At 61.9% G+C, this 10278-nt stretch overlaps 2 protein-coding genes across 4 annotated transcripts in view; one reads left to right on the top strand and one right to left on the bottom strand.

Annotated features, from left to right (window-relative positions):
- The window catches only part of EPHB6 (EPH receptor B6), a 14333-nt gene extending 8169 nt beyond the window's left edge, over positions 1-6164 (top strand). For all 3 annotated transcript variants that reach the window (XM_006910460.3, XM_025045927.1, XM_025045926.1), the window contains 14 exons: positions 1-600; positions 1269-1424; positions 1727-2077; positions 2179-2303; positions 2501-2663; positions 2896-3010; positions 3241-3293; positions 3470-3589; positions 3700-3947; positions 4178-4351; positions 4852-5001; positions 5268-5461; positions 5584-5739; positions 5850-6164. The exon at positions 1-600 is cut by the window's left edge and continues 187 nt beyond it. In XM_006910460.3, the coding sequence (XP_006910522.2) occupies positions 1-600; positions 1269-1424; positions 1727-2077; positions 2179-2303; positions 2501-2663; positions 2896-3010; positions 3241-3293; positions 3470-3589; positions 3700-3947; positions 4178-4351; positions 4852-5001; positions 5268-5461; positions 5584-5739; positions 5850-5958 (2714 nt within the window). In that variant the 3' untranslated portion in view covers positions 5959-6164. The remainder of the gene's footprint in view (positions 601-1268; positions 1425-1726; positions 2078-2178; positions 2304-2500; positions 2664-2895; positions 3011-3240; positions 3294-3469; positions 3590-3699; positions 3948-4177; positions 4352-4851; positions 5002-5267; positions 5462-5583; positions 5740-5849) is intronic.
- Positions 6165-6596: 432 nt separating this feature from the next.
- Positions 6597-10278, bottom strand: part of LOC102897919 (transient receptor potential cation channel subfamily V member 6) — a 15328-nt gene continuing 11646 nt past the window's right edge. Inside the window, 7 exon segments of the mRNA XM_025045842.1 lie at positions 6597-6986; positions 7139-7245; positions 8317-8585; positions 8921-8987; positions 9307-9472; positions 9716-9792; positions 9883-9984. Coding sequence (XP_024901610.1) covers positions 6710-6986; positions 7139-7245; positions 8317-8585; positions 8921-8987; positions 9307-9472; positions 9716-9792; positions 9883-9984 — 1065 coding nt within the window. The 3' untranslated portion in view covers positions 6597-6709.

Raw genomic sequence — 10278 nt, 5'->3', positions numbered from 1 at the left:
TGCACTTCTCCGTGCGGGCCTGCGCCAGCCTGGGCGTGGCCGGGGGCGCCTGTCGCGAGACCTTCACGCTCTACTACCGCCAGGCCGAGGAGCCGGACGGCCCCGACGGCGGTGCGGCCTGGCACCTCAAACGCTGGACCAAGGTGGACACGATCGCGGCGGACGAGAGCTTCCCCGCCCCCTCCGCCTGGGCGGTGGGGCCCCGAGGGCCTGGGCCTCGGGCCGGGCTGCAGCTCAACGTCAAGGAGCGGAGCTTCGGCCCCCTGACCCAGCGCGGCTTCTACGTGGCCTTCCAGGACACTGGGGCCTGCCTGGCCCTCGTGGCCGTCAAGCTCTTTTCTCACGCCTGCCCCTCCGTGCTCCGTGCCTTCGCCTCCTTCCCTGAGACGCAGGCCAGCGGGGCCGGGGGCGCCTCCCTGGTGGCGGCAGTGGGCACCTGTGTGGCTCATGCAGAGCCAGAGGAGGATGGAGGTGGGGGCCAGGCAGGGGGCAGCCCCCCCAGGCTGCACTGCAACGGGGAGGGCAAGTGGATGGTAGCTGTCGGGGGCTGCCGCTGCCAGCCCGGGCACCAGCCGGCACGTGGAGACAAGGCCTGCCAAGGTGAGCCCCCATCCCCCTGTGCGGGCCGCGACCGCCTCACCTGCCCTGACCTCTGTGGTCCTTTCCCGGATGCCCCAAACTTCTTCATTCTGTCCCCAGAACATCAGGAATGAACTATTTTAGGAACAGACATTAATTTTTTTTTCCAGATTTATTTCCCAGAGCACCCAAACTTGCTCTTGTCCGCTCATCTGAAATTTCTAGAACCCTCTGGAGACTCCTGCAGCCATTGCTGAAGCTCTTAGGGCTGCAGGCCTGAGAAGTGATGGAGATCAGAAGGAGTTGAGCTCCTGGGTTATCTCGGGACAGGGTCCTTGGTCCGCATTTGCCCTTTATTTGGGGTGGGATTATCCCGAGGTCAGGTGAGGAGACTGACTCCGCTGCAGGGGGAGGCTGCGGGCGGCCTCTGCAGAGGGAAGTTATGCAATCAGGCCTAGGACGCCTGCCTCTGGTGCTTGGCCTGCTCAGAGCCCCCGCCCACCTCCCTTTTTCCATCAGTGGAAATGCAGTTCCACCTCCAGTGAAATGGCAGATGTAATCTTTGCCCGAGGGAAGAGTGGGTTTAGGGTTCCAGCTCAGGAGAAAAGGAGGAACTGGCCCTTCGTCAGGTGCGTGGGGCTCAGGAGGGGTGGACAGAATGAGCCAAGCCTCCACTCTCTGCTCTTCAGCTTGCCCCAAGGGGTCCTACAAGGCTCTGGCTGGGAACACGCCCTGCTCGCCCTGCCCGGCCCGCAGCCAGGCCTCTGACTCTGCAGCCTTCGTCTGCCCCTGCCTTGGGGGCTTCTACAGGGCCAGTTCAGACCCCCCAGAGGCCCCCTGCACTGGTGAGTCTCCTCTGCTCCCAGAAGCAGGACTGGGAGCGGAGCCAGAAGAGGGGGTCTTTGAGGGCGGCAGGTGGGGCTGGTTCGCACTGGCGGTGACTTCTCTTTCTCCTGTGTCCTCCGTGTCCTCCCCGCCTGGCCCGCATCTCCCCTTTCTCTCTGACCCCATCCACCCTGGCTGACCCGCCTCTCTCCTCCCACGGGCCACCTCTGCTTTCCGGCCCCACCGCGTGCTCCTCCATCCCGCCCCTGCCACAACCCCCTCCTCCCGGGCCCTTCCCCGCTGCACCCGCTGGCTTCCCCAGGCCCCCCGTCGGCCCCCCAGGAGCTCTGGTTCGAGGTTCAAGGCTCGGCGCTCATGCTGCACTGGCGCTTGCCCCAGGAGCTGGGGGGGCGAGGGGACCTGCTCTTCAACGTCGTGTGCAGGGTGTGTGACGGCCGCCAGGAGCCCGGCGCAGGGGGCGCGTGCCGCCGCTGCCCGGATGAGGTGCACTTCGACCCCCGCCAGAGGGGCCTGACTGAGAGCCGAGTGTTAGTTGGGGGGCTCCGGGCACATGTACCCTACATCTTGGAGGTGCAGGCTGTCAACGGGGTGTCGGAGCTCAGCCCTGACCCTCCCCAGGCCGCGGCCATTAATGTCAGCACCAGCCACGCAGGTGAGCCCTGCCTTGTCCTAAGCCTTACCTCGCCTTTTCCGAACCCCTCCCCGACTCCCGCCTCCTGGTCCCTGGAAACCCCCTTCTAACCCCCCATCCAGTTCCCTCAGCAGTCCCTGTGGTGCATCAGGTGAGCCGGGCCTCCGACAGCATCACGGTGTCCTGGCCTCAGCCAGACCAGGCCAACGGGAACATCCTGGACTATCAGCTTCGCTACTATGACCAGGTGCGGGGGCAGGGTGGCCCAGGAGGGCTGGGGGGATCTCACAGTACCCCACCATGGGGCTAGAGGTGCGGGGACCAGGAGGGGTGCCCAGGAGCCCTGTGGAGGGTGGCAGAGGCCAGAAGCCTTGGGGGTGTCGGTTGGAGCAGGAGTAAGGGGCTGAGGCCTGCCAGCAGGGAGTGAATGGCTATCACCCCCAGGCAGAAGATGAATCCCACTCCTTCACCCTGACCAGCGAGACCAACATGGCAACTGTGACACAGCTGAGCCCCGGGCACATCTACGGCTTCCAGGTGCGGGCACGGACCGCTGCAGGCCACGGCCCCTACGGGGGCAAGGTCTACTTCCAGACGCTGCCTCAAGGTGAGCGGAGGCCTGGATGGAGGGCGGACACCAGAAGGTGGTAAGGAGAGGCCAGGGGCCCCCCTGGTCTTGAACCCTCCCCCAGAACCCTCCAGACCAGAGGCTGTGAGGAGAGAGCTCATGGCTGAGCCGGGGTCACCGGGTTGGCGGGCAGGGGGTGCATGTTGAGGTGTGTAGGTGCGTGCTCATACGAGGCCTCACCCACCTGTGATCTTGGGTGCCGGTTCCTCAGGTGAGCTGTCCACCCAGCTTCCGGAGCGACTCTCCTTGGTGATTGGGTCCATCCTGGGGGCCTTGGCCTTCCTCCTGCTGGTGGCCATCACCGTGCTGGCTGTTGTCTTCCAGAGGTGAGCCCCTCCCCGCCATGCCCCCACCCCTCTCACTCCACATCGCAGCCCCAAAGCCCGCTGCAGAAACCCCCACCGCCCAGCGCCTTCCTCTGGGCCCACGCGAAGGCAGAAGGAGGGAGCTGGGGACCCTCCCCCTGGGGGCCCCGGCAGGACGGCAGCCTGTGCGGGAGTGGAAGGGGGAGGAAACGGGAGCGAGGCTCATTCCGGGACACTGGTTTGTCCCTCAGGAAGAGGCGTGGGACAGGCTACACTGAGCGACTGCAGCAGCACAGCAGCCCAGGTGAGGCAGGCGGAAGTGGATGGGATGGGGCCAGGGTTGGGGGCGCACCGATGAAGAGCAGGGGGCTCGGGCCAGGAGCACACCAGGTTCCCCCAAGGCTGAGGGGAGCTCCTCGGCACTGTCCTCGGAAGTAAGAGGGCGCGCCACTCCCCATAACGCACCCCGCACACCTCCAGGGCTCGGGGTGAAGTATTACATCGACCCGTCCACCTACGAGGACCCCTGCCAGGCCATCCGAGAATTTGCCCGGGAGGTCGATCCTGCTTATATCAAGATCGAGGAGGTCATCGGGGCAGGTACGGCGGGGGCAGAGGGAAGGCTTGGTAGGAGTCCTCCTCAACGTGGCAGGATGCCGTGAGCCCACCGTCTGTCCTTGACCGCCCCCAACCTGCACCCATCCTGCCAGGCTCCTTCGGAGAAGTGCGCCGGGGCCGGCTGCAGCCCCGGGGCCGGCGGGAGCAAGCGGTGGCCATCCAGGCCCTGTGGACCGGAGGTGCCGAGAGCCTGCAGATGGCCTTTCTAGGCCAGGCCGCAGTGCTGGGCCAGTTCCAGCACCCCAACATCCTGCGGCTGGAGGGCGTGGTCACTAAGAGCCGGCCCCTCATGGTGCTGACGGAGCTCATGGAGTTGGGGCCCCTGGACAGCTTCCTCAGGGTCAGTCCGGCCTGCGGGGGAGGCGGGCCCTTGGTTCTGGGCAAGTTTGCGGCTCTCAGCTGCCCTGGAGGCCCTACACCTTCGCTCCTCCCCGCCTGCCCCTGGTGGTCTTCAGCTTCATCCCCAGGCCATTTTCTGAGTCCTAAATCCCCTCGCCCTCTCATGCGGATGTCTGCTCCGCGTGTGTCGAGTTCCCCACTCAGTTGCTGACCTCTGCCCCTGCCCCTCAGCAGCGAGAGGGCCAATTCAGCAGCCTGCAGCTGGTGGCCATGCAGCGGGGAGTGGCTGCCGCCATGCAGTACCTGTCCAGCTTTGCCTTCGTCCACCGCGCGCTCTCTGCCCGCAGTGTGCTGGTGAATAGCCACCTGGTGTGCAAAGTAGCCCGTCTTGGCCACAGTCCTCAGGTGAGAACACAGCCTTGGGGCCTTTGCATCCTTCAGAGGGTGCTGGAGGAGGAGCTAGAGCTTGCGGTGGGGACCTCAGGGGCATAGCATTGTGTTTGAAGGCCTGGAACTCACCTGTGTTCCATCCGGGATAGAAGCCTGGACAAGGGGACATTGAAAGGTTTCAGAAACCGAGGCCATTGGGGAAGGTGGGAGGCCTCAGAAACCTAGAACCACCTCTCACCTTTCCCCTAATGACCACAGACTTTAGTCGGAGCAGCTGGGTACAGATCTGGGCCACGCCCCCCTGGGCAGTGACTGCGCGAGTGCATATCTCTCTGTGCCTCAGGCTCTGCATCGGTCCAGTGGGGATGGTATCATCCACCCTGCGGGGGCGCTGTGAGTGTTCAGAGATGCTTGACGTGAAGCCCTTGACTCACGTCTGCGCCTAGAGCAGTCGCCCGATAAATGTGACCTCTGCCGTGACGATCGCTGTTGTGACTTTTAACCGCACCCCTCAGGGCCCAAGTTGTATGCTTCGCTGGGCAGCCCCAGAGGTCATTGCACATGGAAAACATACGACGTCTAGTGACGTCTGGAGCTTTGGGATCGTGATGTGGGAAGTGATGAGTTACGGAGAAAGGCCGTACTGGGACATGAGTGACCAGGAGGTGAGCTCTTGACCGCGACGTCGCTGATCCTCACCCCTGAGCCCTTCGACCCCCTGGCCCCACAGACTTGCACATTCTGAGCCCTCCGCTCTCTAATCCGTTCCCACCCCGAGGTCTCCTGGCTCCCGTTCTCTGTGTGGTTCAGTTCCTTCCCCACTGCGATTTCATGGTCCAGCTGATCCCAGCCCACCTGCTTACGTAACGATATACTCCTTTCCGCTGCCAGTAGCTGCTTCCCCTTACCATATTCTTCCTCTGACCGCCAGGTACTAAATGCAATAGAACAGGAGTTCCGGCTGCCCCCACCTCCAGGCTGTCCTCCTGGACTACATTTGCTTATGCTGGATACTTGGCAGAAGGACCGTACCCAGCGGCCTCACTTTGACCAACTGGTGGCCGCCTTTGACAAGATGATCCGCAAGCCAGACACTCTGCAGGCTGGCGGGAGCTCTGGGGACAGGTCTGGAGCTTGGGGCTGGAGCCTGGGAAAGCCAGGGAGGGTAGATGAGAGCCCAAGAGAAAACCGAGGTGTGGGGGCTAGGATGAAGAGCGGACTTTGACCTGCCTGCCCCTCCCCCTTAGGCCATCCCAGGCCCTTCTGAACCCAGTGGCCCTGGACTTTTCTTCTCTGGACTCACCTCAGGCCTGGCTTTCGGCCATTGGACTGGAGTGCTACCAGGACACCTTCTCCAGGTGTGGCCTCTGCACCTTCAGCGATGTGGCTCGGCTCAGCTTGGAGTAAGCAGGGAGAGGTGGGGTGGGAGGCTCCAGGCCCGAGGCCAGGGCCAGCCAGGGCCGTGCCTGGGGTCTTGGAGAAGCTGGCTCAGGGTCTGCTCCTTCCCCACCAGAGACCTGCCTGCCCTGGGCATCACGCTGGCTGGCCACCAGAAGAAACTGCTACACAACGTCCAGCTCCTTCAGCGGCACCTGAGGCAGCCAGGCTCCGTGGAGGTCTGAGGCCCTGGCCGGAAGCTGTGAACTCCGGATGCTTAGGACCCAGCCCCAGGGCCAAGGAGGGACGTGGGAGCCAAGAGCCAGTCTCCTGGGCCTCTCATGCCTGGCACTCTCGACCCAACCTTTTGGATGCTTCCTAACCCTGTCCTCGGTCCCTTCCCCGCCCCCCTCCCCACATTAAAGGGAAAGACGGGATTTTGCAAGTTGGAGATGTGGTGAGGCCTCAGTCGGCAGGGAGAGGTCGGCAAGATGCCACCGCAGAGCAGGACGCAGGAGGGGAGCAGAGCAGGGAACATGTTTATTGGAAGGTGAAGCTGCGGAGACTCAAGCAGCTTCACCCCACCCCCAGAGCGCTGTCTGTCCCCTCACTCATGGCTTCTTCCACAAGCCTCCCCCACATTTGTGGAGTACCGGGACAGCGGTCCCCACTTCTCACTCTGATTCTGGGGTGGGGACTAGATGCCAGAGGTGGCAGGCCTGTCCTTAAAGTGCTTTGCTCCGACAGTGCGGGGTGGGGGTGGGACCCCCTGAAGGCCGACAAGGGTGGGGTTGCCGCCTTGGCCGCCCGCTTTGCGTCGCTCTGCAGCTGAAGGGGTAGTGGCGGCCGGGGAACCTGGGTCAGTCAACCCGGGTCAGTCGTTCCTCCCGCCTTGGCCTGCGAGGCCCGACCTCTAGGTGTGCTGGGTTCTGCTTCCGAGAGCGGCGCGCAGGGCAGGGAGAGCGACGCTGGGAGCCGGAGCGGAGCGACGGGCGCTCAGACCTGATACTCCCAGCCGTCCTCCTCCAGGCCCTTGTTGACCACGCCCCTCAGTTCCGACTTCAGGGCCCCCTGCCGCAGTTTCCCCCAGTTGGCGCTGCTGCGGGAGGTGCTTCGCGACACCGAGGGGGCAGCAAGGGCCAGGCTGGGGCCGGGGGCGCGGCCCCGCCGCGGTGCCTCCCAGCCTTTGTCCGGGTCGTGGGCGCCCCGCGTGCGGAAGGCCTGTGCGCAGCGCCGGGCTCGCCGCTGGCTGAGATCCTGTTTGTCTTCCACCCTGTGGAGGAGGACAGGGGACTTGAGAGGAAGCCGAGGGCAGAAGGGCTGGCGCTGGACTGGGCCTGTCTCCGGTCCGCACCCCATCCCTCCACGGCCGGCCTTTTCCTTGTCTGCGGCTGGCGTGGCCCAGCCCCCCGCACTGCCACTCACCGCAGGAACCAGCGGTCCCCCAGCCCGTAATCTCGCCCGAAGATCCCAGAGCGAGGCCATAGGCAGCGAGGCAGCTTCCGCTCCAGCATCACCGTGGTGGCCACGACCTGCGTGTGGGGACAGAAAGGGAAGTCAGAGACGCGGCTGGGTGCAGACTGAGATGAAGGAAGGGCAGGGAGGAGAGAGGGGGCTGGGCGGAGGGGTGCCAGTTCAGCAACAGCTAGGAAACTCGGGAACTCACGCTGACAAACAGCGCCCCTAAGCTGAGGGAGGTGGGCCCTCTTCTGTGAGGGAGTCAGTGGGACGCGAGCCCCACAGTTCTCGGCCCAGTGACCTGCCACGGGGTCCTGATGCCAAGCTGGCCCTGCGGGTTGAGCGACCTCACTCCAAGGAGCACAGGAAGGTGAGCAAAGCAAAGGGGTGGGGGTGGGGGGAGGACCCACAGGGCCACAGGGCATTTCGACCCCATGGACAGACACATGGACCACTTATCAATGCAAGCATCCTACCGAGAAATCTGACTTCAGTGCATTTGCGTGGAAAAAATATTTTCCTGAGCAAACCCCATTTAGCCAGTTTAGGGTTTGGTTTTGTTTTTCCAAACTATGTTTTCTGCACCGTACAGTTCAATGCCAACCAGGTTTGGGGATTTCCATTTTTATTTTGCTGAAATTATTTTGTGAGACAAATTCCCTACGTATACTTTCCAATGACGATTCGATTCGTTTAATAGTTTTTGTCCCCATCACGGCGCTCTGACGGAAGAGAGTTTCTGCTACTATGGAGTTCTCGTGGCATTATTTTTAACATGTCTAATTTTTCTGGGTCAAATTTTGAAGACTTAAATGTTGCTAAAAAGATGTGATACTCCAGTTTTTATTCAGTAACAAAATTTACTGAGTGCCATTTTAGCCACTATGAGCTTTATTCATTTTTTTTCTTGATTACTCTAGAAAAGACTGAGGTTTCGATTCCTGAGCAAACTGAGGAATTTCCTTTCAGCTATTCCAGAATGGCTAGTCCAGTTCTTCTGCCCACCGTGCATTATTCCGTGTACTGTGCAGTAACCATCCAGACACACGTGGGGTCAAAATATCCTGCTGCTGTCAGAATTTGTCCCGGTCCTCAGCAGACTGGGAAAGGCCTGCGCTAACCCTCCCAGCCACCAGGGGGCTCACCTGGGCCCTCCAGAGCTCATCCCGCTCGTGCGCCACCCGCCAGTGAGTGTCGCCCATCATGGCAATGAACAGGTTGAGCATGAGCAGCGTGGCGATGATGGCAAAGGCCGCATAGGTGATGCTGTACATGAAGGGCAGGTCCACGTCGTAGTTGGCGGGCCCGTCGATGATGGTGAGGAACATCTCAAAGGTGCTGAACAGCGCCATGGGGTAGTTGTAGAAATGGCCCAGCTCATCCGGGTTCTCTGTCTGGAAGATGATGTAGAAGGCTGCTCCGCCCAGGGGGTGAGAGTCGCCGTGTTCGTGACTAAACCGCAGCCAGCCCCGCGTGCCCGTTCCCTTCGTCTGCAATGGCACCGTCCCAGCCCTCATCCCTCAGTACTCCAGGCGCTTACGGTGCCTTGTTCTCCATGTGGCTCACCCTGCTGCTCCCGGGGGCCACCTCCCTCTCACGCTCCCGGTTTCCCCCACCTCTGAGGGGCGTCCCATGCTCAGACACTGTGCGCCCCACTATCTCTGCACATTCATCTGCACCACTCTGCTCTAGAGGCTCCTCCAACCCCTCCTTCCCGTGGTCCCCATCCCTAACGGGTGGGTGGTTTACCTGAGGTAAAGCCCAGGATGACCACAGCCATCAGCCAGCAGAACCGCATCAGGTCGCCAAAAATCATCTAGCAGAGAAGAGAGGAGGGAGAACATCGCACCTGTCACTTGAGCGACTGCCCTTTCCAGCCTCCAGCAGGTCTGACCCTGACTGTCACAGCTCCGCCCTGCAGGCCAGACCCACTTGGCCTATTTGGGTATGGCCCTTGAACTAAGAATAGTTTTTACATTTTTAAAGGATTTAAAAAAAAAAAGAAGAAGAGGAGGAGGAAAAGAATATACAACAGAGACCAGAGGTGGCTCACAAGCCTGAGGCGTCTGTGATGGGCCCTTTGCGGAGATGGCTACCGCCTTCTCCTTGGGGGGCCCTGGGGGAGAGGCACGCACCTTCTGGATCATGATGGTGAAGGGGCCCAGCATCTGGAAGCCTCGGGCAAAGTACATGACGTTGCACCAGCCTAGCACCAGCGCAAAGGACATGGGCACCACCTCCCCGCTGGTGTTGGTGAGCCGCATCGCCATGGTCACCAGCACCAGGGAGGCATAGGCGATGCTGGGGGGAGAGGGGGTGATGAGAGGGCGTCCGGGATTTTCCTGGGGAACCCAGAGCAAGAGCACGACTGTGACAGCACCCGCACACTCAGATTCAGCCTTCGGACGCTCAGCGCACGGGGTCACGCGTGCGTCACTGAAGAGGGACCTCTGGGGTTAAGGTCCTCCAGGCGTCAGGACAGCCAGGGACTGAAAGCAGAGCCCTAGCGAGGGGAGGGACTGGGGCGAGAGGAAGGAGACTCACATGAGGACATGGAACGGCCCCCCGAGGATGGTGTGTCCGAAGAAGCGTGTGAACCCCACCCTGAAGATGTCTGGGATCTGGAAGGGCACAAAGGCACTGTGGGCTGGGGCTCAGGCTGGATCCTGGCGGGGCAGACGGCCCCTCCCCAGACCCTGCCCACGCCTCACCTCGAAAATCAGGATGATCATGGCTCCAATGACAGTCACCAGTTCCCCCACCAGTCGGATGCCATCCTGGGGGGTCACGTAGGCCTCCTGAGGGGAGAGACCTGGTCAGAGCACTCGGTGCTTCCATGCGTCCGCCCTGCCTGGCCCCGGACAGAAGTCAATGTCCCTCATAGAGGGTCATGAGCCCTGTCCAATTATTTTTAACCCATTAGGGTTGGCCATCTCAAACTCTGCTCTTTGAGCGCATGCGCGTTTCTGTGTGCGTGCATTTTGAGTTTGTGCCTATTTGAGACCTGGGTGAGCGGAGAAATGTGGGTGGTGGGCAGGAACGTGATACAAGTGATACAAGTCTGATCCTGCCCCGCGGTGTCACCTGCTGCTCTAGGGGGTCACCTG

This window comes from Pteropus alecto, unplaced genomic scaffold (genome assembly GCF_000325575.1).
Source record: "Pteropus alecto unplaced genomic scaffold, ASM32557v1 scaffold22, whole genome shotgun sequence".
NCBI lineage: Eukaryota > Metazoa > Chordata > Mammalia > Chiroptera > Pteropodidae > Pteropus > Pteropus alecto.
The sequence above is the reverse complement of the archived record's forward strand: the minus strand, read 5'-3'. Positions and strand labels throughout refer to the sequence as shown.